At 46.6% G+C, this 27,078-nt stretch overlaps 5 protein-coding genes across 7 annotated transcripts; all 5 read right to left on the reverse strand.

Annotated features, from left to right (window-relative positions):
- Window positions 1–9,579: 9,579 nt before the first annotated feature.
- LOC112903221 (acyl-acyl carrier protein thioesterase ATL4, chloroplastic-like) lies at window positions 9,580–11,223 on the reverse strand. Its single transcript, XM_025972486.1, has 5 exons — window positions 10,973–11,223; window positions 10,780–10,880; window positions 10,555–10,664; window positions 10,360–10,455; window positions 9,580–9,695 (listed from the first exon to the last, which is right to left on the reverse strand). Exons 1-5 carry the CDS (start codon window positions 11,215–11,217, stop codon window positions 9,588–9,590), a joined length of 660 nt encoding a protein of 219 aa, XP_025828271.1. The 5' UTR covers window positions 11,218–11,223; the 3' UTR covers window positions 9,580–9,587.
- Window positions 11,224–12,342: 1,119 nt separating this feature from the next.
- Window positions 12,343–13,403, reverse strand: LOC112898392 (acyl-acyl carrier protein thioesterase ATL3, chloroplastic-like). The gene is made up of 4 exons (XM_025966718.1): window positions 12,980–13,403; window positions 12,763–12,872; window positions 12,559–12,654; window positions 12,343–12,453 (listed from the first exon to the last, which is right to left on the reverse strand). Exons 1-4 carry the CDS (start codon window positions 13,401–13,403, stop codon window positions 12,343–12,345), a joined length of 741 nt encoding a protein of 246 aa, XP_025822503.1.
- Window positions 13,404–14,971: 1,568 nt separating this feature from the next.
- On the reverse strand, window positions 14,972–16,342 carry LOC112876562 (acyl-acyl carrier protein thioesterase ATL4, chloroplastic-like). The gene is made up of 5 exons (XM_025940696.1): window positions 16,108–16,342; window positions 15,918–16,018; window positions 15,694–15,803; window positions 15,488–15,580; window positions 14,972–15,263 (listed from the first exon to the last, which is right to left on the reverse strand). The coding sequence occupies exons 1-5, from the start codon at window positions 16,335–16,337 to the stop codon at window positions 15,156–15,158; spliced, it is 642 nt and encodes a 213-aa protein (XP_025796481.1). The 5' UTR covers window positions 16,338–16,342; the 3' UTR covers window positions 14,972–15,155.
- Window positions 16,343–17,057: 715 nt separating this feature from the next.
- LOC112875102 (peroxisome biogenesis protein 19-1-like) lies at window positions 17,058–20,787 on the reverse strand. Of its 2 annotated transcripts, none has more exons than XM_025938824.1 (4): window positions 20,497–20,787; window positions 20,119–20,401; window positions 18,566–18,882; window positions 17,058–17,343 (listed from the first exon to the last, which is right to left on the reverse strand). In XM_025938824.1, exons 1-4 carry the CDS (start codon window positions 20,628–20,630, stop codon window positions 17,298–17,300), a joined length of 780 nt encoding a protein of 259 aa, XP_025794609.1. In that variant the 5' UTR covers window positions 20,631–20,787; the 3' UTR covers window positions 17,058–17,297. The 2 variants fall into 2 exon arrangements, with proteins under 2 accessions (XP_025794609.1, XP_025794601.1); XM_025938816.1 differs by having other exon boundaries at window positions 20,119–20,404; window positions 20,497–20,786.
- Window positions 20,788–21,296: 509 nt separating this feature from the next.
- LOC112875771 (probable trehalose-phosphate phosphatase 1) lies at window positions 21,297–25,328 on the reverse strand. 2 transcript variants are annotated; one of them, XM_025939752.1, is made up of 12 exons: window positions 25,194–25,328; window positions 23,854–23,961; window positions 23,338–23,763; window positions 23,107–23,247; window positions 22,946–23,017; window positions 22,752–22,844; window positions 22,562–22,618; window positions 22,277–22,378; window positions 22,112–22,189; window positions 21,884–22,024; window positions 21,696–21,788; window positions 21,297–21,608 (listed from the first exon to the last, which is right to left on the reverse strand). In XM_025939752.1, the coding sequence occupies exons 3-12, from the start codon at window positions 23,614–23,616 to the stop codon at window positions 21,558–21,560; spliced, it is 1,107 nt and encodes a 368-aa protein (XP_025795537.1). In that variant the 5' UTR covers window positions 23,617–23,763; window positions 23,854–23,961; window positions 25,194–25,328; the 3' UTR covers window positions 21,297–21,557. The 2 variants fall into 2 exon arrangements, with proteins under 2 accessions (XP_025795537.1, XP_025795529.1); XM_025939744.1 differs by having other exon boundaries at window positions 23,338–23,770.
- Between the last annotated feature and the right edge of the window lie 1,750 nt (window positions 25,329–27,078).

Genomic DNA, 27,078 nt, shown 5'->3' on the forward strand with positions numbered 1-27,078 from the left:
AGATCTGCCGTGCCTTGGAGATATCGGAGAATATTCTTAATCCCATTCCAATAGCGTTTAGTAGGAGCGGCACTGTGTCTAGCAAGTAGATTTACTGCAAATGCAATATCGGGTCTGGTATTGTTTGCTAGATACATAAGTGCTCCAATTGCACTGAGGTATGGGTATTCAGGACCTAAAACCTCTTCTCCATCTTCACGTGGTCGGAAAGGATCTTTATCCTTCTCAAGAGACCGAACGATCATTGGAGTTTTGGACGGATATGCATTGACCATATTGAATTTACTCAATACTTTCTGGACATATGCAGATTGGTGAACAAGAATTCCCGTTTGAAGGTGCTCAAGTTGCAAACCCAAGCAAAATTTGGTTTTACCCAAATCCTTCATTTCAAATTCTGTTTTTAGAAGATTACATGCTTCATCAATATCACGTTTATGACCAATGATATTTAAATCATCTACATAAACTGATATAATACAGAAGCCTATAGAAGATTTCCTAATGAATACACATGGGCAATCATCACTGTTAGAATAACCCTTATCCATAAGGAATTCTTTAAGTCGATCGTACCACATTCTCCGAGACTGTTTTAAGCCGTAGAGAGATTTGTTAAGTTTAACACAAAACAAGTTACGGTTTTTGCCATTATTCGGTACAGATATTCCATCAGAAACTTTCATGTAGATGTCCGAATCTAGTGACCCATAAAGATATGCGGTCACGACGTCCATCAATTGCAAAAATAGACGCTTTTGTACTGCCAATGATATTAAATATCGGAAAGTTATTCCATTCATAACAGGAGAGTATGTCTTATTGTAATCAATGCCGGGTCTTTGAGTAAACCCTTGCGCAACTAATCTCGCTTTATACCTCACAACCTCGTTATTTTCATTTCGTTTCCGAGTGAAAACCCATTTGAATCCGACAGGATGAACTTTATGAGGTATAGGTATCACTGAGGTGAATACCTATCTTTTCGCTAGTGAGGATAATTCGGAGTTAATTGCTTCCTTCCATTTGTTCCAGTCCGAGCGTTGTTGACACTCTACCATTGATTTAGGATCTGGATCAGATAGAAGGTTATTGGCTATGATTGATGAGAAACATGCGTTGACGACCGTATTCTTACGATCATACAGTTCTCCAGAACTAGTATAATTAATGGAAATTTCTTGTACCCCATGTAATTCTTCTTGATTCATAGGAAGAATGGGTTCAGGGTGTTCCGATGTGCCAGCAACATCTGAATCGTGCACTATAGTGCTGGTTTGTGGATGTACTGTATCCACTCGGTGTCCATCAACCGGAAGTTGACTTTCGTTTACTGATTTAGAGAATCGTGTGTTCCTCCCTTTCCTTTGTCGCTTATTAGAAGCATTATCCCGCTTAGCAGCCCTCCCCCTAAGGGGGTTGAATGGTTTTTCGAGGTACCTCCACTCGGCTGGGCGTATTGACAGCAGGATTCAAGGATTTTGTGACACCATTATAGTCAGTAAACGCATCAGGTAGATTGTTAGCAAAGTGTTGCAATTCTATAATTTTCTGAACTTGAAGTTCAGTTTCCTGAGTACGAGGGTCTGAGTATAGGATGGATTTGTCATCCCAATTGATTTCCTGGCATTCGTTAGGATACTTAAATTCTCCCCCTAATGCCGGGAAATGGTCTTCATTAAAGATGCAATCAGCGAACCGGGCTGTGAATAAATCACCGGTTAGGGGTTCTAGGTATTTGATTATCGATGGGGATTGGTATCCCACATAGATACCCAATTTCCTATGAGGTCCCATAGCTGTTCGTTGAGGCGGTGAAACAGGGGTATACACCGCACATCCAAATTTCCGAAGATGGGAAATACTTGGGGGGTTGCCTCGCACTAGGTGCAACGGTGAAGTGCTATGATATGCAGTTGGGCGAAGTTGAATGAGATCAGCAGCATGTAAAACTGCGTGACCCCAACAAGAAGTAGGTAAATTGCATTCATGAAGTAAAGGTCTTGCAATGAGTTTAATTCTCTTAATAAGAGATTCAGCTAAACCATTTTGAGTATGTACATAAGGTACTGAATGTTCAACGTGTATTCCTTGGGCCATACAATAATCATTGAATGCTCGAGAAGCAAATTCAGCCGCATTATCCAGGCGGATCTTCTAGATTTGATGTTCAGGATAAGATGCTTTCAATCGAATGACTTGCGTCATGATTTTAGCGAAGGCATGGTTGCGTGTGGATAAGAGACACACGTGTGACCATCGTGTAGATGTGTCAATCAAAACCATGAAATATCTGAACGGTCCAGACAATGGTTGTATGGGGCCACAAATGTCTCCTTGAATGCGTTCAAGGAATTTAAGTGGCTCAGCGTGAATCTTAAGCGGAGATGGTTTTAAGATTAGCTTTCCCGTTGCACAAAATGTACATATAAAATCAGAAGGTTTAGGAAATTTAGCAGACTTTAAATCATAACCAATGCAATTACCTGTGATTTTCCGTAACATTCCTATTCCAGGATGGCCAAGGCATGCATGCCAAGTCTTGAATGCGTCAACATTCTGAAAAAATCACCTTGTACGTAACATGAGGTACAGGTTTTATGTATGTGTAGTACAATCCAGACGGAAACGAAAGTATTCTTTCCAGAATGTTAGAGCCATATTCAGAAGGTTTGGTAATGAGAAGAAATTCCTCATTATTTTCTGTATGTGTAGAAATATGTAAACCACATTTCCGAATATCTCGGAAACTCAATAAGGTACGAGTTGAATCGGGATACAATAAAGCATCCTCAATTGTAACTTGTGTACCCATAGGGAGCGTAATAGTGGCTCGTCCAGAACCAACTATTGTTGCATCGCGTCCAGCGATTGTCAAAACATTTCCTGTTCTCTTAGTGAGAGTTTGGAAATATTTTGTTTCCCTAAGAATAGAGTTAGTGGTACAACTATCTACTAGGCACAATTCTTCCTCCATCGGATTGACTCCTGCAAATCTAGATAATTAAAGAATTATAAGAACTCAATTAATTATACATAGAATTACATACATAAGAATACGATAGAGTATGAAGTGTACACACACTTATAGTCGATGTCTCGAGACTTATTACAATACATATGTCCCATACACACACAGGGACAATAGAGAGCTGATTTCTTATGGATCCTAATTGATATCTCCAAAGACGTCATCCAGACTATAGTCGACGATGACGTTGTCTATGTCCATAGGCTCAGTGTAGGTCAGGAGTGGGAGGTTGGAAGTGCATGGTTCCTTTTGACTCATGCTTGGACTTCCAATATCAGCCTTCAAGTTGGATGGAGTGGCGAAGTGAGCTTCGTATTCCTGTCCTTCTGCGGCCTTGCCTTTGAGAGCTTGCTGGTACAGAGCCACTAAGTGGCGAGGAGTACGACACTTGTTAGTGGGATGGTTGTAGCATCCACACTTCTTACACTTCTCATCCTTGGAAGTAGTAGTGTCTTTCCTCGGAGCCTTTGTGTTTTTCTTACCCTTACGCTTGTTGCGTCTGCGCTTCTTTGAATTATCAGAAAACTTGGAATGATTTTTGAAGCCATTCCCTTTCTTCTCATCTTTGATAGCATGATGTATTTCAGGCATAGGGGCAGCCCCAACACGACGTTGCTTATGATTTTTCATCGTAAGCTCATCGTGCTTTTCTGCCTGAAGCAGATCATGTATGAGTTCAGAGTAAGTCTGATAATTGCGAGCACGGTATTGATGTTGCAAGACCCTATCAGATGGGAGCATAGTTTGGAGTGTCTTTTCAATCTTATCCGCATCTCAAGGTTCCTTGCCACAAAAACGCAAACGAGCACAGATTTTATGAATAGCATGGTTGTAATCACCTATGGACTTGTAGTCCTGGAGACAAATATGAGTCCAGTCATGATTCGCCTCAGGTAAGATTACAGCCTTCTGTTGCTCGTACCTGTTTTTAAGGGATAACCATAGTACATTTGGCTCTTCTTCCATCACGTATTCTGCTTTCAGATCAGGATGGAGGTGATGCCTGAGAATGTACAATGCGTTGTACTTGTAGGCATCATGCAGTGGCTCAGTCCTCTCTGCAGGAGGTAGCAATGCACTCAGAATGTTCTTTGAGGCAAGGCTGATCTTGATATCCAGCGCCCAAGTAGGATAGTTATGTCCATCAAGAGCGAGTTCTTCGAACTCTTTAGCCATTGATCCTACACAAGCAACCAGAGATTTTCTATTTAGAAAATCATCATGGGTGTGTTGTAGTATATGTAGTAGCACAACATATTGTATATGCTTGCTCGTATTGAGTTGTAAGAAATAACCCAATTGAGATGAATAATATGCCATCTTGCATGAAATAACGATAATTTAAGATCTTGATTGCAAATAATGCAAGAGGTCAACAATCGTCATGGCAATGTTAATGATGCAGCTTATATAATTATTCAAAAAAATTAAGAACACATGGTAACTTAATTTTATGAATAATGAGGCATCAATTGTGTAAGGACTAAATAAATTTATATTCTTGCTCGTATTAAATCACTTGGATTTAATTAAGATGAATTAATTTTTTTTTTCAATATGCATTGGAAGGAATGCAAATAAAATATATGTCAATATATGGAATATTTGAAGAAAATATTCATTGACATATTTTTCAAGTTATAAAAACCTTGGAAAATTCCTAACACAGGATGCTACATGGAAAATCATAAGCTGAGGATTAAAACTAAATTTAAATCCCTAAACATCATCAACTCTAATTACTGGAAATTAGAAAAATTAAACGACAAATGGTAGTTAAATTCTTCGGAGCAGCCCAGCGCGCGGGTGAGGGCCCAGGAATGCGCGGACAGCAGCCCAGTGTGCGGGCGGCCCAACGTACGGGCGGCCCAACGAGGGCGGAGGCGGCGGCCCAGCGCGGCCAGCGCGGCCCAGCGTACGGGCGGCCCAGCGCGGGCGGAGGTGACGGCCCATGCGGGAGCGGTTAGGGTTTGGAACCCTAACCGCCCAGCCCGCCCACCACCAGCCGCCGCTCCTGTGGGGCACGCGCCGCCCGGGAGCAGCACCGCCCGGGGGCCGTGCGCTGCGCCGCCGCGCCACCTGGATCCGCGCCGCCCGAGTGTCTCAGAGGCGGCGACGAGGGGGTGAACGCGAGCGCTCGCGGTCACCTTCTCCCTCGGGCATGTGTGCCGTCAAAGCCCAAGATCCCGGCGGCCGCGGGCGGGGCGAGAGGTGATGCGCCAAATGGCGGATCACCCGGTTGCCGCTCGGGCTGAGCAAAGGCGGCGGTGAAGATGTGCCCGAGGGCCCGGCTTCGTCAGAGGGGCGCGTCGGGTTTGGCTGCAGTGCCACTTCGCCGGCGGTGGGGGCGCCCGATCCAGTAGCGGGTGGCGGCGTTCCGCCGCGGTCCGGGCCGGGCACGGTCCCCATCCATGGAGGGGATAGAAGCGGAGTGGGCGGAGCGGTTGCAGCGTCTCCGAAGCCCGCAACCGCTCGGCCACCCGCTCAGGCGACGGTGAAGGCGGGCAAAGCCACCCATCCCCACGAGTCAGCGGAGGCCGGTGCTGTGGCGCCGGCGCAGGTGATGTAGGGCCCAGGTCCGCCACCGCCTGTGGAGAAGACGCCGGAGCACCACTGCTAGGGCCCGCGCCCGGGTCACCGCCGGTCTGCCTGATGCGCTCGGGATCAAGGGTGACCCGAGCATCCCTTCGGAGTCCGTGGGCAAGGCGGCGACGACGGGCAGGGCGAGTGCGTGGCATGCAACGGCCGGGGTTTGCAGCACCACGCCGGCGAGGATGGTCGTCGTTCATGAAGCGAAGGATGAATGTGAGAAGAACAAGGGAGAGTTCTCTGTGCATCATGACTTACAGATGAAACTCTCTTCTTTTCCTGTGGCTCCGTGGAGAACAAGTGCTGATGACGTGTTTAAAACTAAAATTACAGTAGTAATTGTGAGGCAAGAAGTCATCTTTATTCATTGATCACTGTTATTTATACATGTATGAAGGGGTGGAGGGGTGGAGGAGATGTCTGTTAAAAGAAGATCGTAACCATTGATTAGGCAACCGCCGTAATCAACGTCTGTGATTTTCTCCTACACTACTCCTAATGATCAACTGATCATATACTGTAACAGTCACCATGCCCGCCGTATCCCCGCAAGAGGCGCTGGACGCGGTTGTGGAGTGTGGAGCGTGAGGGGATGTTCATTCATCGGACAGCGCCGGAGGATTCCATCGTACTGACGAATGACTCCAATGCATCTTGATATCCATTTGCGGCTCGTGGCGGACTATTACGATTCACGACTTCAAATTGTTTCATATTTACTAGAGTTATTACTTTTGTATTGAAAATTTTTGGATGAGCTAAATTATCTGCTTATTGAGGGATTGATCTAAATGGGGGTAATAACAAACCAAATCGGATTCTGGAGAAGTCAAAATGGTAAACATTTGAATTTTTTCTAAAATAGACTACTCTTTTAGTCATGTCAAACAATTCGCGTGTGGTTTTCTACTCGTTGCACCACATGCCATTAGCCTGACCAGTTTCTTTTCCAAAAAAAATTAGCCTGACCAGCCACCACATTGATGCGGCTGGTATTGGTCGGAAGGTCGGCGTGACCGAGCCTTGGACAGCGGGCATCAGCGTGATAACATGAGCTCAGAGGTTGTGGGAAACGAAATTCGTGAGTAAATACTGTAGGACATAGCAGGCCGAGTTCTCGTGGAATTGGCTGTACCAGTAGTTTTACAACCAAGGAGAGTTACATTATACCAGTAGCAAACACCTCGTACAATTGTGAACGCACATCAGGATCAGGTGACTGACGATAGGTCTCCTTGTTGGCCAAGAGAAACCTGAGCCGACCTGCTTCGAACCTGCATCTCCGGCTGCGGCGATTGCTACCGTAATAACCCGCAGCCTTTTCGAAGAAGTCCGAGGCGGTCTGTAGCTCCCGCTGCTCCACATATAACTCCGCCAGCTGCACACAACTGGCGGCAGCCATTTGCAGATCGTTTCTCTTGAGGAACAACGCGAGGGCCTTGTCCAATGCGAGTTTCGTGGCAGCGATTGCCCCCTCGTCTGCGCGGGTATCGACCGAGGGGCGAGGGCGTGTCAGCACACACAAACCAGCAGCACTAGTAGTAGAGTTGAAAGAAAAGGTGTTCTCTGATCTGTAGTCTGTACGTACCTTCGTCATGGATCCAAGCGTAGCATTTAGCGGAAAGGAGAAGCGCAGATGCCGCACTCTGCTCATCACCTAACTGCAAGCCGTCGCAACGACGAATAGAATCGGTAATGATAAGTAATGTCGAGTGTTGGTGTTCAACTGTTCATGGATGGGTTTGAGCAAACCTTGAGGTCATATGCAGCCTGCTCGCCGAACGCCAGTGCGGCTTCTCTCCCTGCATCATGATTTAATTATGGGTGAGTTATGTTGACGGCATAGCTGACAGATAAATTCGTTAGAAACCCATCATCGATTAAGATGCATGACAACAAGCGACGTACAGTTTTTGGCGTAGACGTGAGAGAAAGCCGTCTCGTTCAAGCCCTTGGCTGTGGCGCGCATCACCTCACGCTCCTCCTCCCACCGCCGGATCGGCTTCGGCTTGTGGCCGGGGCCACCACCAGCGGCAAGGCGGCGCAACAGCGACCCTACCATCCACATCACGATGGCGGGCGGCGGCGGCGGCGGCGCTTCTACCAATTGCAGGTTCGTGAGTCGTGGTCTCGTGGGAGTTGGGGGCTGTGGGTTGGCTCTGGGCCGGGCGGGCGTGCTTATATGTGCGCGGAGCGATGGTAACCGGGCCCAACACCAATAACGAAACGAACTTTAATTTGAAGATGATTCCTTCTACGGACGGATTGGCCTCACGATCAAACGGAGGCCTAACATCCTCACCAGGAAGGGGGAGATAAGCTGTGGAAGATGGTAATAGACCATAAGTATAGCACTGAAAGGCCTAACATCCTCAGCTCTAGATCTGTAGGTGCCTCAACCTTCTTTAAAGGGTTAATGTGGGCAGCTCAAGCTGCCAAGATGGGTTCAGATGGAAGGTGGGGGACGGGAAGAAAATCAAGTTTTGGGAAGATAACTGGCTGGGTTCCTCTAGCTTAGCAATACAATACTGGAACCTTTATGAAATTGTGAATGAGAAAACATGAAACTATTGCAGATCTATGGGGTGGGGAATGTTTGAAATGTACCTTTAGAAGAACTGTTAGTCAAAATTTGATGGATGATTGTCATGAGGTAGTCCAACTAGCCTCCACAATTAGCTTTAGTGGGGAAGAGAACTGGATGATCTGGAGCTTGACCTCTAATGGGGTGTACTCTTCTCAATCTCTTTACAAAGTGATCAATTTCAGGGGGTAAGCCCAGTTCATGTCCCTGCAGTCTGGAGCTTAAAAATACCACCTCGAGTCCATTTCTTTCTTTGGCTCTTATCTAAGAATCGAGTTTTGACAAGAGACAACCTTGAAAAAAGAAAGAAACTAGATGACACTTCTTGCCTCTTTTGTAATGAGGCAGAATCCGTTCACCATCTATTCTTTGATTGTGTAGTTGCTAAGCAAACTTGGTGTTTAATCTCTGAGGTAGTAGGAGTTGATTTAGGTGACAGTTTTGAATCAATAGGGACTTGCTGGCTGAGCAATAAGAGACGTTTAGTGACTAATATTGTTTCCTCTGCTACTTATGGAGTATTTGGAAACTACGAAATGATCTGTGCTTTCAGAATGGTGCATGGAAAAACATAGAGTTTCTACTCCTGAAGATTTTATGGGCTGCTGCAGAATTGGCTAATTCTGTGCCCAGAGAAAGGGAAGGAGCGCCTCTCAAGCTGCGCGGAGGAGGTCAGGAAGATGGCGACAAGGCCACCCAGGTTGCCTGGATGACAGAGCCTGGTGACTGAGTGGTGAAAGCCGTTGAAGAGAAGGATAATACCATCAGAACAGAAGCTTGGGACGCTGCTAAGCTGGGGTTGGCCTGGGGCTGACCCTGCCAGGACCAACTGAGGCGCGCCGTCATCGCTGAAGAAAGTCGCTGGTTTTGTTAGTGCTGTTTAGCGGCCGTTGATTTCTGTTCTGTTTCTGGTACTTTTATCCTTCTTGGTGCTACACAAAACTGTAGAATGGTGTCCCCATTCAGATGCTGTAAAACGTTTCTGGCCTTTTGGCGTGCTTAATGCTGGGGGTTGAGCCCCTGAAATTCTAAAAAAAATTTAAAACGGAGGCAGTACTATCTTAGTACCTTTTGGTTCGATTGTTGATGCACAAAGGGCCTCACAATTAAGAAGTCCAAATTAATAGTTAGGGGGTGCAAATTGATGCGTCCAAGTGTCTCTATCGTCCCTCTTAGTTCAACATTTTAGAAAACAAGTGCCCTTAATTGAACCAACGAGAGTCGTCAGGCACCATTCTGCACTTCCTTACCAATTTGGATGGATCGAGTCATCCAAATTAAGAGCTGTTTTATTTTTTTGTTCCAGAAACCAACACGGCATATTTATAACCAGACACAGAGGTCCATATATGAAGCCTACAGCAGCATATGCCATGATTGATCCTAGTTAGGAGAGAAGACGTGCAGTAGCTTCGCCATTTCCGGGAACATGCGAGTCGGCCGGTAGTCTTTGTTGAGGCAGACGATGGTGGCCATAGCTTCTGAAACAAGCTGCAAGTGATTAAAAAGACTACTGAATATACAATAGTGGGGATGATCACTGCAAATTAAGTTGCATTGCTTCAGTTATTCAGATGTACAAAACATAAATGAATTGCAAAGAATTGTAGTTTTTAGCAAAGATTCTGAACAGAACCAATGTGCTAGGCCAGGATAACGTGCTGCTTAACAAATCTCAACGTACCCACAGTCCCTTAATAAATTTCTGATAACCAACTAATTGGGGTGTCATAATATTTTTTCATGGTTACGAGGGAGTTGCTTCTGCATTTTTCCAAAATCCCATTTCAATCCATCTACTGTGTATTGGGAGAGTACCAACTACTTCTTTATTTGGGGAGAGTTCGGGTCCTGCGGGCGAATTATTAGTTTGTCCCAATAATTATTGGAAAAAAAAGAAAGAAAGAGAATATGTACTATTTGTACGAACGCTTTTGATATGATAGTTGGATTGGAAAATGGAAATTTGCTAGAGATGCTCTACCAAGCAGATTTCTATTTGCATTACAAAGAGGTGCTAGCTCATTCATCCTTTTTTTCTGACATACATGGTATAAAAAACATTGTTAATTTGCAATACGCATAGAAGTTATGAGGTGTCAGTTGGTGTACTAACTACTACCCAATGATCATCAAGTATACATGTGAGCCGTACCTCATGGTCGGGCAGCGTCGCGATCAAGTGCTCCGTGAGCATCCGGACGCCCTTGATCTGGACGACCCTCACCATGACAACGAACTTGGCGCCGGACTGGAGGATCGACATCATTTTAAGTTGATGATGAAAAGTAAGCAAAATTATCTGGCCGGTCTCAGATGATCACATGCATGCCTGCGTGCAAGCGTTTACCTTTAGTGGCGCCATGTACTTGACGGTCAACTTGGAGACCGCCAGGGCACGGCCTGCGCGGGCGATCGACCCCGTGGGGACGCCTAGGCTTGTGAGCATCTCTTGACGAGCTAGTTGGTTGACATGCATGGACCAAGACAGGAACTGGCTCAAACTCAGCAGCTCACGCGACACAACGTAATCGTCCATTCCGTATGCAACTGTTGCTCTATGGTAGTAGCTGACCTGTTTCCATGAAGGCAGCAAGCACGGCACTGCTGACAACCCCGTACTTGTCGAGCTCACAGTCACGGACAGCCATCTCCACTTCGAAGAACTTGCCCTCTCTAGATTTCGCAACAAAGATCAAAATCATCAGACACTGCACCGATCGAATACCTAGAGTTCTACTTAGCTGAAGGGACAACGCTAGCTGCACCTTGGTAATTTTGTGTCCTGGATGGTGTTGTTCTTGACGCAGATGAATTCAGAGCTATTAGAGTTCGTCGGGACAGCGGCCCGCACTGCCCTCGTCGCACGACGGCGCGGGCATGGCCGGCCAAGGAGATCAGCGGCAAGGTGTCCGGAGCGAGGCCTGTAACCTTTGGCTGCTCCGGCGCTCGCCGCCGGTGATGGTGGTTGTTTGGTGGTCGGAGGAAGCAGATTATTGAATGGTTGCTGCATGCTGAACACCATTGTGTATTTGTGCTGTGCGTATCATTTATGTGTTGTGTGGTCCTGGCTCGGCTCGTCCCTTGCTCTTGTATGGATCGCGTGTTCGAGGTACAATTACGTTGCCACGCCAAGCACGCATGCGCGTATTACACGGCTGTAGACTGCGGTAGGAGTAGAGAAGTGTCCATTTAGTTGCGTCCCGTCCTCTTGGCAGTGCTTGGTAGCTAGCGATAGGTTGAGGTTCGATTGTACAGCATTTTCTCGTACGGGAGCAAGGGCCAATTGGATTCCACGTACTCATTTTCTCGTGAACTTTTTTATTCTCTAAAAAGTATAGCAGGTCATGCCTTTTGCATGGGGCGATCGATCCACTCCCATAGTCTAGATCATTTTCCGATAAATTAATAAAAAAATCCTGATTGGTGGGTAAGACCGGTTCCACAACTTTCTTTAGAAAAAAGATGTTTTCCGTTCCCAGTCGAAAAACCTCCTGAACCCAGCTATGCCAGTGAGAGAGAGTTTTTGACCAGCAAATTTGCTTCTACAAGAAGTCAAAACTAGGACTTGAAGTTGCTACTAAAGCATTGTAACCACTACACTGCAAACCCTTTCAGTGAGCAATTTATAATAACCATGCTCCCAAATAAAAGAACTTAACGAAAAAATAGGAATGGATAGCTTTCAATAGACATCAAGAGGTATCTTCTTATAAACACGTAACATAGTTGAAGAACCTGAATACATGAAAACTGAAAACTTATTCCATCACTTTTTTTTGTCCCTGAACACAATTGTATGTACAAAAATTCATTTCAAGTAGACCTAAAATAATTAATCTTCCGGGCATCCCCTCCAATCAAATAGTACAACATGGTATCCACATGGTTGGTTATAGTTTGTTCCTCCTTTCATCTCAGACATCAATCTACTATAGCACTAATCTCAAACACCTGAAGTTAATAAGCTAAAATTTTGCGGAAGATGCTATATTTTTTTTCTCATAATGCTTTTCTTGTGCTCAGAATATGGTTTTATGTATTTATTGAAGGGTTAAAAGAGAGCCGGGAACCAGTTTGCACTCCTTTATTAACAGCAGATCAAGCAGCTTTGCCGTACGTCAGTGCATGATCGATCCTAGTTAGGATGAGAGAAGAAGTGCAGCAGATTCGCCATCTCCGGGAACATGCGAGTCGGACGGTAGTCTTCGTTGAGGCAGACGACGGTGGCCATCGCTTCTAGCACGAGCTGCTGCATGCGGCCATATATATAAGCGTTCTCGATCGTGTGCTTGAGGAGATGTTTGCATCGTGTGACTACTATCACCGGTGGCACGGCTAGCGACGTACGTACCTTACGCTCCGGCAGCGTCGCGATCAGGTGCTCCATGAGCATCCGCACACCCCTGATCCCGACAACCCTCACCATGACCACGAACTTGGCGCCGCGCTGAAGAATACACCCCGTTTCAAGAACGCATGCAGCACGCAAAGCGTGGTAAATTCATTGACAAAAAAAAAGATAGCTAGTACCATTCGCTTGCAATGCGTCGTGTACCTTTAGAGGCGCGAAGTACTTGACGTTGAGCTCGGAGAGCGCCATGGCGCGGCCTGCGCGCGCGATCGAGCCCGTGCACACGCCGAGACTTGCAATCATCTCCTGCCGAGCTGGTTAGTTATACCAGCATGGATCAAGGCAGGAAATGAATAACGACCAAAAAAATATGACCCATCCATCAAGCTCGTAATTCAGCTGTCGGTCGATGGAAGCAGACCTGTTTCGATGTAAGCAGCATACACGGCATTGTTGACAACCCCGTACTCGTCGAGCTCGCAGTCGCGGACCGTCATCTCCAACTCGAAAAATTTACCTTCCCTATAGTTGGCACCAAAGAGATCAAAGTAAGATCCGTACATGTACACCTGTTGAATTCCCAGTTGGGTGACCTGCAGGAGAATGCGACGATATAACCTTGGTAATTTCGTGTCCTGGATGATGGTGTTCTTGGTGCAGACGACTTCAGAGGGACGAGCGTTCGTGGTGGCGGCGACCTGCAGCGCCTGGCTTGGGCGTGAAGACCGGCCGAAGCGACCAGCGGTGGCGGGGCGGCCGGAGCGAGCAGGCCAAGCCGCGCTCGCCGGCGGTTGTTCGGTGTTCGGAGGCGGCGGATTGAAACGCTGCTGCGCGCAGAACTCCATCGCGCCGCGCCCGATGCCTGTCTTCCGATCCTCAGCCAGCTCCGATCCCGTCGACTCGATCGTCGCCTCCCTCTTATATATATAGACCGTGGCGCACAAGAGCTACTGCATCCGTGGCAACTTGCAAGCGAAGATGTCGCGTCAGATCTAGCAGATACTTCCATGGCTGCACCTAGTGGGAGCAGGAGCTGCATAGATTCTGCACGAGGCCGAGGCGCGCCGATCGGACAGCGTGTTCAATTTGAATTTTTTTTAAAAAAAGTACAGGCCAGGCGATGCTATTTGCATCTGGGATTGGCACGCTCGGAATCCATCGAAGGCAGCAAGAGCACAGGGAAACATGCATACATGCATGCGCACTCTCTTTCAGCCGTGGCAGCCAATCGTCAGTTACGAGACTCGGATATATGTAAGGATGAGGCTGTTCGTCTTTTCTGCTGGGCAGGATCATCGATCAGACATTCACACTCCAGCTAGCTGTGAAGATCGGAGTAGAATAACACAGGCCTTTCCGGCGACGGCTTCGATTAGGCCGGTGTTTTCTTGTAGCAGGTCGTCAATCGAGCTTCGGAAGGACCAACAATTTCTTTCATTTTTTGGGGAATCTTTTTTTCTCTATAAAAAAGGAAACGTGCTGAGAGGGGCCAGGACTCGCAGCCCGGATTTTTTTGGTAGCACAGCCTTGCAACGCGGCGAACCGATCGTGTTTGCCAACTCTCTCTATCCGGCGGCTCCGCCCGAGCCCGAGGGTAGCCCATTTCATGCGGGCCATATATTATCGGGATGGAACTCCCAGGCTCAGATGGGCCGGGTGACTGACGGGCCGTACTGGGATCACGGCCCATCTGTGCGAAGTTGCGGCAGGCCATTGGATTGCACCAACAGCTTCTTGGGCCGTAAAAATAATGAGGCAGAGCCCATCCGGGGGGATAGGAATGCTGCCGTTGCTTTCTAATTCCTCTCCTCGGAGGGAACAACTAACGGTGAGGTGGGAGCGCGCAGGAGCCAGCTGAGGAGGACAGACGAGAGCTGCGTTTCGGAGGCGATGTCTGCTGGATGCCCCCCGCGCCCGGCCAAGGATCGGAGAACCGCGGCCGGGGGAGTGGCTGGAGCGGAGCCCAAGCTCCGGCACCGGTCCCCGAAGGTGGTGGCGGTTGATTGGCGTTTGGACGCAGCTGAGCTGACACCAACGAATTAAGGTCGCGCGTGCGCAGCTGGGCACGCCGCACGCTGGCATGGCATCTCGCGTACGTTTTCCGCCCATGAGAAATCCACCGCTGCTGATGGGGCTGTGCACGGTTGAGGCGCTCCGTCTTGTCTTGGCAAACGAGTCGCCTGATGGAGGCGTTTCGCCCTGTCCCCCACCTTGTAGCAGCCTGCAAGGAAATCGGTGCCTCCCTGCAATGAGTTCGCTGCTAAATGGATCGCGCATCGGCCACGCATTTCAGCCTTTGGGTTGCATCGCGTTTAATTGAATGTCGCGTCGCCCATCGACCATCGCACATCGGTAGACGACAGCCACTGCTTATTAAGGAAACCCGCCGCTGCTGACGGAGACACACAGGCAGTGACGGTTCTTTTGCTGGTGATCTCTTATGACTCCACATCGATTAAACAGAGCCTTCCAGGCTTCTACTATACACTGGGCGGGGATCGCTCGTCGAGAGCACGTAGTACGTACAGAAAGTACGAGATCACGCATATCTACTACGGCGTCGATCGGTTGGCATCAGTCCTTGGTATGTATCGTAGCTAGGACGAGAAGAAGCGCAGCACCTTCGACGCCACCTCCGGGAACACGCGCGTCGGGCGGTAGTGCTTGTTCAGGCACACCACGGTGGCCGTCGCCTCCAGGACCAGCTGCACACCCAATAGTATTTTATGGCTCAACTAAGTAATTATAATAATATATACCATCCTAGTTCATTTATCCTTCTAAATTAATTACATATATATTTTATCAAATTTTTAGGATTCAATGATCTAAAATAAATATAACTTGCATTCGTAAGTATATATACAAAACGACCAAATTTGGAATAGAGGAATCGTCACAGGGTGTACGCGTGCATATATACAGATACCTTGCGTTCCGGCAGCGTCTCGATGAAGTGCTCGACGAGCATCCGCGCGCCCTTGATCTCGACCCTCACCATAACGACGAACCTGGCGCCGCGCTGGAGAATATTAACAAATTAAGCGTGTGGTACATAACCTGATGAGATAGACACACTAACAACGGCAAGTAGATCGGCATCCTTCTGCCCGGGTCGTCGTCGTCGACGCGTACCTTGAGAGGCGCGAGGTAGTTGAGCTTCAGGTCGGAGACTGCCATGGCGTTGCCCGTGCTCGCGATCGAGCACCTGCTGATGCCAAGGCTGGAAGCCACCTCTTCCCGAGCTGACCGGCCAGTACCATCGAGCTCGTAAAAAAGAGCATGCAAAACCCATACCAGTACTGCAGTACACAGTCCAATACCATCTATCGTCATCGACCCTACCGTTCACGGTTTACCTTTTTCGATGTAGTCGGCGTAGACAGCGTTGTTGACGACCCCGTAGTGGTCAAGCTCGCAGTCGCGCACCGTCATCTCCACAGGGAAGAACTTGTCCCCCCTGCACGCGTCGCATTAATGCCCTTCCATCCCAAGAAAGCAACACGGACGAACGCACGCACGAGTGCACGACAGGGGACACGGGCGAACCTCAGCTTCGTGCCCTGACCGACGCTGTCGGCGCGGATGGTCTCGAGGGGGCGGGAGTCCGGGGCAGCGACCCGCGGAGCCCTGGCGCGGCGGGGACGCGGACACGGCCGGCCACGGAGAACGGCGAGGTGGCTGGAGCGCGGCCAGGTTCCGAAGCTGATCGCTGTAGGCGGCGGTTGGCTGGTGTTCGGAGGCGGCTGGCAGCTACGAAGCCGCACGCCGAGCTCCATTTTGCGGGGATGGCTAGGGATGCCATGCCCTGTGCTGTGCTTGCTTTTATGCACAGCAGACAGCACGGCGCGTATGCTATTGCTGGCGTTTTGCTCCCATGCGAAGCACGCGCACAGCAAACCTGAGCACTAGCAGACGTATCGTAACAAGATTTTTTTTAAAAAAAATGAAAACACATATGTAAACGTTAGTGTTGTCTACATTAGTAGCGATTACCCCTCGGAAGTTTAAGTACATTATGCACGGACATGGAGTCATGGACCCGGTCTTGAATATGGCACGTTGTCTGACGATACCTGTGTAGATATGTTCCATGAAGAGTCTACTAGCATCAGTAAGCTTGTAGCGTCAACTTATATGAATTTGTAGCCATGGATGACCGAATTTACAAATGATTTGCTTTAGACAAATCTAAATTGGCTTACATTTGGGATCGGAGGCAGTAGTTGCAAACATATCAGAGTTTTTTTTAGATTCAAACATATCAGAGTTAGTATGCTGTAAAGAACTATGAGGGGGTGAAAAGTACTCATACAACCAACTAAAAACAACTAGCTCAAGCCGTCCTTTCTGAAATAAAATAGAACGTTGCAGAGATACTTTGCAAAACAAACCATCTTATATTCTAGCTACTGAATGGCTGCAGCCGCTGTAGCAGCTGCTGCTGTTCCGAACACCCTTAAATCAGAGGGGCATATAAGTAAAATTCAAAACAGGTCTTATCAACAAATTTCAACTTGGTAGGCGCGGAGGGGGTATTACAGTACATCGACGGGAAAGAATATAGCTTCCACTTAAGAATCATATAAATAACACTTAAATCATTATACAACTGTGAGGCTTTACACATTATCCAGATGAAAATTATCTTCAAGCTACAGAAGCCAAAGGGGGGCTCGTAGATGTAAAAAAAAAAAAACCTCCATGGAATTTGCATCCAAAATAGAATTCTTCATTCATCACATTACACAACAATTTGGCGCTGATTCAAGCATCTCAGGAGACCTGTAATACAGTGGAAACCCTAAATAGTCAGACATGTGATGCAAATCCGATGCATACCATATATCTTATGCAGGAATGAATTGGATCAGATTAAAAAAAAAAGAATGAATATGATACCACAAGGCAAACCATCTACTCTATGAATGTAGTGCAACAGCACGCAAATTATAGTTACAATACAACACAGACGAAATTCAAGTTAAGCTAAAAGTTATCTAAAAATACTAAAATCTTACTTTGTGAATGGCCACCTAACCTGCAAGACAGCTGCTCTTCTTTTCAAATGTTGCTATGGAAATGACAAAATAGTTTACTGCTCTTCCAAACATTAAAGTATAATTGATGCTCAACTATAATCGTCTGAACCACCAATATTCAACTTGCCATGTGCTACATGACTTGTTCATATTGCAAGTCACCACCACCACTAATTGGGCATTAGTACAATCACGAAATAGCAAAAGAATATTTCATATTTAAAAGCAATGGCCAAAAATATATAACCACCAACTGATGGAAAAATGGTAACATAATCTATAAGGCAGCTATTCTCAGTTTCAAACAGTAAACTGGAGAAGGCAGTTTCTTTCTCTTTTCAAACACATTAAAGTGAAATCTATGTTCAACTACAATAATCCAGACATGCCATTTTGTTTGCATCACCCAGCTTTCTAGGAGCTACAGAATTTGCTCATATGGCCCAATTGTCAATACAGGGCAATGCTAATAGTTATACAGTTAATATTGGCTAATAAAATGATATTTCATATTTGCAAAGGCAGATGACTAAGAATTACCACCTACTGAGGATAAAGGATAAAAAGCAAGTCAAATTATATCACAGTGAATTATCAGAGCAACATTGAGTTCTTCATAAACTTCTTTTTAACCACAGGTCTTAATAATATTTCAAACTATTTGTTTTTTTCCCACGGTCTCCTCCACTTCTTCAGTAATAACAGCAAAAAAAAACTAAACTGTAGAGGCATGAATATATCTAGAGAAAAGTCAGGGATAATATTTTTGCTTGGACAAACCAGCATGTTGCCAAAAATTATTGGACACAAAATTCAAGATTTATCCAGAAAATGCATGCTCGGCCATGTTTTAAAACAGAAAAAATTATCCTAGAAGCCTTTTTTTATATAGACTTCGATTGGCATGAACATGCATATGAAATTAAAGGCAGAATGGTTTACTGGAAAGATAAAAATAAACTCACAGCTGTCCCAACTTGCTCAGGTCCAGATCAGGTACAATATCTTGAACAAGATCACTGGGGGGCTGACCACATTCTTGCATGTTTTGCATGATGTCAAAAATCTTAGTCATGTTCTCAGGATCATTTTCATAGACCTCAATAAGCTTCACCATGAGTTCGAGCTGATTGTTGTAACGCTCATATTCTTCTTTGCTTATTTTATCTTTGTTATCCTCCAGCCATTTTGGATATTTTTCCACAATATCTTTCATAGGCTCATGAAGAATTTCCTTGGACAAAAGTTGCTGCATCATTGTTTCAACAATAGAGTCCATATCCTGTTGATGATAAAAGAAAATTATTAGTTTAAGTGTACAGGCGCAAAGTGAAAAATGGAGTAAATCAGTAAACCACAGGTTTCATACTTGTAGTTGAAGAAAAACTCGAGTCTTTTAGCTAGTGGAACTTAATCCCAGTGTATTATGGTCAAAGAATTTCATAAAGTCACCTCCTGGTCAACAGAATGGATTGACAAGCAATTGGGGTGGCCAATGAGCTTTAACTAAAGGGACTAAATTGGGGTGGGGTTCTATGAAACATTATGACCATAAAATCTGGGATCAATCACAATGGCCAACTAATCAAGGAAATAGTGGTTTTCAGGAACCATGACCATAAAATATAGTAGTATGGTCTTGTGAAATTATTGTTCTGCAAATTAATTATGCTTTAACCTCAAACAGTAGTACTAGATAAAAATAAGTGAAATGTCTAATAATTCAATCAAATCAAAGGCAGACCGCAGATCCTGTAGTACAATAAGTAACAGAAACTGGAGTTTTTCTTTTCTGAATCACTTATGCTGACTGCTAGGAAATTACTATATCACTTATGCTGACTGCTAGGAAATAACTATATCACGAGAACATTTTAGATTCCATGTAAACAGCACATTCAGCAGGAAAAAAAAACATCACACATATAAAGTTACATACTTTTCTAAATTGTGCTGTCTTAAAACGTCTCAGCAACACTCATGCATGTTAAATACAACAATCGATTGAATACATTACATATAGGATCAAGGCTAACTACTTATCAGTTAATGGATACCAAATTGCCGATGTGCAGCTAACAAATTCATTTGCCCATCACACTCCCCAATTTATCAAATACCTGACTAAGTAAAGAGTCTTACAAGAAACCTACAGCTTGTGCTGCTCAGAAACAAAACCTTCATTGCCTTCATGGGTTTAAAGTAAAGAGTCTTATAAGAAACCTAAAGACATCTCTGCATACCAGTCAGCAGTAATGCCCACCCTAACTTCCATGCATACCAAAACTTCAATTCAACATAGCAAAACTTTTACATCAAAAGTAGTCTAAAAATACCTTCCAATGTAATATCCAATGGTTCAGTAGTATCAATGCACTTTTTGTATTAAGTAACAAACTACATGATATTTTTTATCCTGAACGAAACAACTATTCAACAATTGTGCCTGCAATTGAGCAGTAGGTACCTAACAACTTTCAATTCAACAGGGAGACTAAGGCGACGGTGGTACTGGTACCTGCGCCCCTGCGAACTCCTCGAACTGCTTGACGAACTCCTCCATCATGGCCTCGTCGTCCAACGACGGGACACCCCCGGTGGCCGTCTCGAGCCCGCGCACCGCTTCCCGCGTCTCGCGCGTGAGCTTCTCGAGCGCCTCAGACGCGCACACGCCCCTCGGCTGGGGCGGCGGCTGTGCCCCGCGCCGCTTCGGGGCCTTGGGGTCAGGCAGCCCCAGCCCCAGCCCAAGCACCGGCCCCTTGGCACCTGACCCCGACGCCGACGCGGAGGCCTCGCTGCCGCTGCTGCACGGTAAGACATACTCCGGATCAGTGATTCGCTCGAGCACCTAGCGGAAGCAGCTATCGACTCCGTGGGGAAGGACCAGAGGCCGTACCTTTTCGGAGCGGCGGAGGCGGAGAGATCGAGGCTGGTGAAGTCGTCGAGCGCGCTGTCGAGGAGCTGATCGAGGTCGTCGCCCCCATCAGCGGCCGTGGCTGCGGCGGCGGAGCTGGAGTTGGAGGAGGCCATCGCCGGAAGCGCTGCTGCCGCCTCAGAAGCCGCGATGGCCGTGCTACTAGATTTGGGTCGGCGGCAGCAGGCGTGTGGGAATTGGGTTGGGATGATGAGGTTTGGGCGTGCGTGAATACACGCGCGGTGGGGGAGAAAGAGAAAGAGAGAAGGGAAGAGAACACGGCCGGCAGCCGCGGCTCGATCGATTCCTTCTCTGGTCGGCAGGCAACGACAGGGAACGCTCGCCGTCGGATCGTGATCCTTGGAGTAGATAGCAACTGATCCAACGGCGGCTATGGATAATTAATACGGGCCAAACTGTAGGGGCAAAGGTGAATCAAATTCGGCAAACGCTTGTCCTGAGCGCGTCCAACTCCGAATCAATTTCGATTCAAAAAATATGTAAAAAAAACTCTGAATCATTTCACAACAAAGTACTCTATTCAGTTTTTTTTTCATCTTTCATCGCCTGTGGATTACCATTTAACCAGCAGGGTGCTTGCCATGGCCCATGGAACAACTACAGTTTCAGTTTAACTTGGGACAGCAGCGAGCATCAGCACCCGACGCTCAAATCAAATGCGCGATGCTTCTGAGTTCAGACACGCACGCACGACGACGTCACGTGACCTTGGTAAACAAATGGACGCCACTGACAGAGGCAAATGCAGGGAGAAGGCAAGGTAAAAAAGTTAAGCGTCTCAGTTTTATTCACCAGACTGAACAGGAAAAGGGGCCCCTCTTGCTTACAAATTACAGTTGCAGGAGGGTGAGGCAACCACTGATCATTTCTCAGCGGCAAGGAACACGAACCAAACAAAAGAAAACAATGACAGACATGAAAGAATGAGCCACCCGTTGTGTCCAACTCTACAAAATTGCCGCCGCACGAACTACAGTTACTTTCACGACTTCCGGATCAATCAATCGTATTGTTCGGTTTTGTCACAGTGAGTGCTTCTTCCATCTCACCAAGGCATTGAGGAACCCCATCACCTGTGTGGCAAGCAAACGCGGATTAGAATCACCAGACTAGGTTGGATGAAACCAAAGAAAAAACTGAGGAGATGATGAGGAAATTACTTCAGATGGGTCTCTCAGCGAGTAGAGGGCTTCGGTGTCCTTGGGCACCTGCGAAACTAGTATTCCATATCCACAGTTCCGCTCTCGAAGTACCTGAGGCAAGAGCAAGACAGAAGGTTCAGAGTTTAGACGCCTCTAGCATGAGAGAGATGCACAACTGCAGAGGCTCATTCAGAAGATGTAGCAACCTTGAATGCGTCTTCGTCTGTTCGATCGTCTCCGATGTAGATGGGGATCACATTTTCAGAATCGTTTAGGCCGAGCGATTGAAGCAGGAACTCGACGGCCTTTCCCTTGTCCCAGTCGATCACTGGACGAACCTCTAAAACCTGAAGAATATAGGAAGGTTTACATCAGATCTTGGAAGAATTATCGAGATTTGTGACAGTCCCTAGTAGAATAGTCTAGCCTCCTACCATTCGCCCATTGGTCACTTTGAGACGAGGAAAGGCCTCCAAGACTTCGTTTACGAGTCGTGCAACCACTTCCCAGTCCTGAAAACAACCGCATAAAACTGTCAGGTAAATTTGCTAACAAGAAAAGAGGCAAGAGCTCAGAAAGTTGGAGGTGCAAAATTTCACCTTCTCTGCTACGTTGCGGTAATGTACAGATACACAGAACTTGTTGTTCTCAACATTCGCACCTTCAATTCCACTTGTGGCCTCCAAGAGGGATTTGGAAACCTGTTGCAGAAATGTGGCTCAGTAATAGTACAAATATTTGATAGAGTGCCCATCAGGAACGGTTACAGAATTCCACGCAAATCAAATAGTGCGATCATTTTTATGGCTAAGTTTCTACTGTCCATTTGAAGTAAGCAATACCAACGCAGTTTGTTAGCTGCAGTAGTTATAAAAGAAACACACCTCATCAATCATAGGAAGGAACTCGAAAGCAGGTTGGAAGAGATTGGCTTCTTTGCCCTGCAAGTAGAATTCAAGGAATTGTAAGAAAACTAAGTAGAATTCAAGGAATTGTAAGAAAACTAAGTATTATGGGTAGAAGTAACAGAATAGGCAAAAGGTAGAATTTATGCTATGAGCAAGAAGGCCTCACCTTTTCAGTATTGTGTTCTGCTGCAGATGTCACTATGTCCATCCCATGACTTCCGGCATAGTATAGTTCCTTCAGTTTTACAAATTCAGACACCTGCACGTAATTGAGGAACAAAAGCAGATGTCATATATAAGTTGCATATGACTAGGAATTTGATACTAGCACAGTAATATATGCAAACATATCGTTGGTACCTTCTTGCGGGATCTTCCGCTGACAATTGCTGTAGGGAAGTACTTTGCAACATTTCTCACAGCAGCTCTCATCTGAGGAGTAGGTTTTTGGACAATATTAGCAGTTGTTCAATGATCAAGTTATGCTAATTAAGTACTTGGAACAGGTTGTTCTGATTTACCGCGGGGGACATAAATGCTTTGTCGGGATCGTCCACTATAGGTGATAAGGTACCGTCGTAATCCAAAAACACAGCAATCTTCCTGCCCTGTGCATTGGCTACTATCTGCTTGAAGAACGTCAGAGCAGAAGGGCATTTTGACTGCAAAATAAGTCAGCCATTAGTACATTTTGCATGATTGCATCCATGCCTGAAGGAAGTAGGCCACTCAAACTGTATAATGTAACTGACCATCCATGCAGTATAAGCAGGATCTTCGTCAGGTGAGTCGCCCGGGCTGAAGGCAAGATTGTGCTTCTTGCGCGGCGATGAGGATTTCATTGCATCCAACAGGCCATTGACAAGGACCTCTTCGATCGTACGCCTACTGGCGCTCACGTTCATGCCGGGACTGGAGCAGCCTCCGGACATGACTGAAAACGGCATCAGGTTTGACGTCAAGCTTCCTAACAGTGGGGGGCTTATCGATACCGGATCGGTGATGACAGGTGAGCTGGTGCTCATATCCATTGGGGATGAATCAAGGAAAAAAACTGTGTCGAGTGTTGTTTCTTTCTCTCTATTGAATTCAGCCTACTGTCTTGTCGATGAAAAACCACTTCTTCAGCGTTTTCTTGTCACTGCAGGTGTGGAGGCAGTTCATCAACAGCAGAATACCTGAGAACTAATCAGAGAAGAAAAGATATTGTCAGAGAAAATGCATCCCTTATATGAGAAAGAACAGGTGGCTTAGGATATGTTGTGCACCTTCTCATGTTCAGAACAAGGAAACATCTATACCAGGAATCCGGATTGCTTCATAGGGATGGCCATAAAAACCCAGCTCTGTTGCGATTTGATATTCAGAAAGAACCACTGCACGGATCAAGAAAAAAATTTGTTTATTTATTGTTTGAGACATTGGCACCGCCTATAAATACACATTTTTGACTCAACAATAAAACTTAAATGTATAATGATATAGGAAACGTGTTGTTGAGGGGAAATATACTAAAGTGTTTTATGAGACTTCATTTACGTGTATGAGTGGTTGAAATTTCAAAAGGGTGTCTAAACACACAGTTTAGGACAAAAGAGAGGAGTTAGCATAATGACATGTTCGCCTAATCACTGAGGCCATGTGTGCTTGGGCCCATAGCTATATTAATGTCTTGATGAGTGTTCTGACCTAGAGGCATGGTAGGTAAACCTAACACTGTGTTCACTATGCAATTTAACCGATGCTACCAACCTTGAAAGAGCAGTTGCATCGCTATGATTAAGTTGTGATAGAAAGCATATACTGTAAGAACGTCAACCGTATGTTCTAATAAGATGTGATGTAAGCACAGGAACGTCATGCTACGGATCTTTTTTTGAGAAAATGTCATCTTGGAAATCTTTAGAGAGAGAAAATGTTTCACGAATTGCTTGCAGAATATTAGGTAAGAACGTTGACATTGATTTCTTTTGACAGAGAACAGGTGCACGGAAGAATGAAAACAACAGCTCGTTTGAGAAGGGCAGAGGTCTTTTATACGCGATGAAAAATCATACTACATACATCCATGCTACGACATGTGCAGCATTTCATATCATGACAAATTTAAGAGGTCAAGAAGAATACTCCACTAGACCAGTAGACTTGAAGGGGGAATGTAAAGGAAGGAACAGGTCAAGAGAAGGGAATGACCCAGTACATGCTCTGAATGCAGTCATTCAGAAGCAGACCAGTAGCAGCCCCCACGAGGGGAATGACAGATTCAGCGAGAAACGGGTCCTTGCTTTGATCCAAGAACTGTTTCTGGGCCTCTTACAAGTTCTAACCAAGAGATATTTTTACGCATTTTTCAGATTTGGGACATTTTTGCGGCATTTCACATGTTTCCTGCGGGCCTACTTGAGAACCATCAATCAATTGAGCCAAAGTAGACTCACAAACTGAAATGAAAGCATCTCTGGTTTCCCAGGAAGGGGCCACAGAAGTTCAGTCGTTACACTTTTGTGCACAAATTTTGCAGAAGCAAACACATGAATGAACTCCAATCAAGTTCAGAGCAAAAATATCGCACAACCAAAGGAAAGGAAGATAGCCGAAAGAGGCACACCTTAATGTAATGGAGGGCTTGAAAGTTGAAATGAACACGAGATGCGCGATCCAATTCGCCGAGACCCGAGAGAGGAGGAAGAGGAGGATGGAGGAGAGGAGAATGGCGTCGATGCCAGGGCTATATATAGAAGAGCGGGGAGAAGAAATCTCTGAAGAATTCAATGACGCCTGCATATTTTGTTACGGGATATTTGTTAGGAACCCTCGGTTGGAGTCCACACGATTCTGCGTGCCGCCCCTGGTGCAAAACTCCTCTTTTGCACGGGATGGTTTTATGTAACGTCTCAGTTACTAGATGCTAACTCTAAAGTATATCCACACTATCATTGTACAGTATATTTTTTTATATTGCATTGAATATGAATACATGAAAAAAAGATATCGATATACATGTTGTTTGAGTGTGCCCTCCTTACACCAAATTAGTAGTTTGCAGTTTGCACATGCAATTATGATGTGTCCTTGTTTGCAGTTATATAATTGTATCATAAAGGTGTGGGTCATACAGTTTTGTAACTAGAAAAAATCATACAATTTCCATGTAACGCCAAACTGCATGTCATGTTTTCTATGTGGGGTTAAGCGTTCAAACTATTTTTTAGATCTATAAGCTACACCAACATTTATCAAATAAATAAAACAAGGACTTGAACATTCTTCTACATTCTCAATCTTTAGTTACATCTATCATGAAAATACATGCAAGATTTTTGTAAAAATGACTAAAACATAATAACTCATTGCAACTGGAAAACACATAATACTTGAAAATCGTACCTTGTGCCATTAATGTGGTGAATAAATGGCAGCTGTTACCCCAATACAAATTCTTCAGATCGAATGATACTAATCAGAGCAGTTGGCGCACACTAGGGAAGATCGTGGCGTGCGCCCAGCATTTTCGCGGAACTAGTTGCCAGCAACCACACAGCACCACCCACCGGACCGACGCGTAGCCCGCCTCCAGGCGGGGCCCACCAGAAAAGCGCCCCCCGGGCTCGCCCATCCTCTGACAATAGGACCACGCAACCCACGTCACCCTCAACCGCAGCCGCGTCCTCCTCAGCGTGGAGCTGGCGTCGCATCAGCGTCGCCCCGCCGGGCCCCGCCGCGGTGGAGGCCTCACCACCCGCCCGCGGCCACTTCGGCATGGCGTGGCCCGCCGCCATGGCCGCGGGGGCGGGCGCGAGGAAACCACCACCACCTCGCGGTCCGCCGACCCGGCCCGCCCGTCCACGGTTCCTGACCTGACCCCCGGTGACCCCTCCTCTCCCCCCGCGCGACAGCGACGCGGTCGCTCCGCGCCGTACGCGCGCACGTTTCGGGCGGCCATCCGTGGCCGGCGGCCGGCGCTCGCGTCGGGCCCGGTCACGCTCACCAGTCTGGGCGCGTTCGCTTTAGCGCTTTACTCCCCGTATCGCGACGGCTTCCCCGTCGAGCGCTGGAGGCCGGGCGCCCCGTCGCCGTCGCCGACGCGACCGCCGCGAAACGCGGCACATCGGCATAAGAATACACGACAGGGCCCTCGCCGGTAGCTGTCCGAGGCACGTGGTCGCCCTCGAGCACGACGGCAACTTGCGGTAGCCTGTCTTTCGGAGCGCCATGGCTCCCAACTTGCGGCGGCTGATGTCGCGGATGCTACTGTCCGGCCGAGTTCGACGGCTCGCGACTCGCCGGCGAGCTCGATGGGAAACGGGGGAGGCGTATCTTCCTTGTAACTTGTGTGCGTCAGGGCGATGCCAGATTTGGGCCTTTGGCTCTTCGGCGGCGAGAAGGCCGCGGCGAGAAATTTTAATTCCGGGTGGAGAAAACTGACGGAAGAGATGCCAAGTGCGCCTCACGGACACCAAAGCAGCCGGTTCTTGCCGGAAAACAGATGAACG

Source organism: Panicum hallii, chromosome 1 (assembly GCF_002211085.1).
Source record: "Panicum hallii strain FIL2 chromosome 1, PHallii_v3.1, whole genome shotgun sequence".
NCBI classification, from domain to species: Eukaryota; Viridiplantae; Streptophyta; class Magnoliopsida; order Poales; family Poaceae; genus Panicum; species Panicum hallii.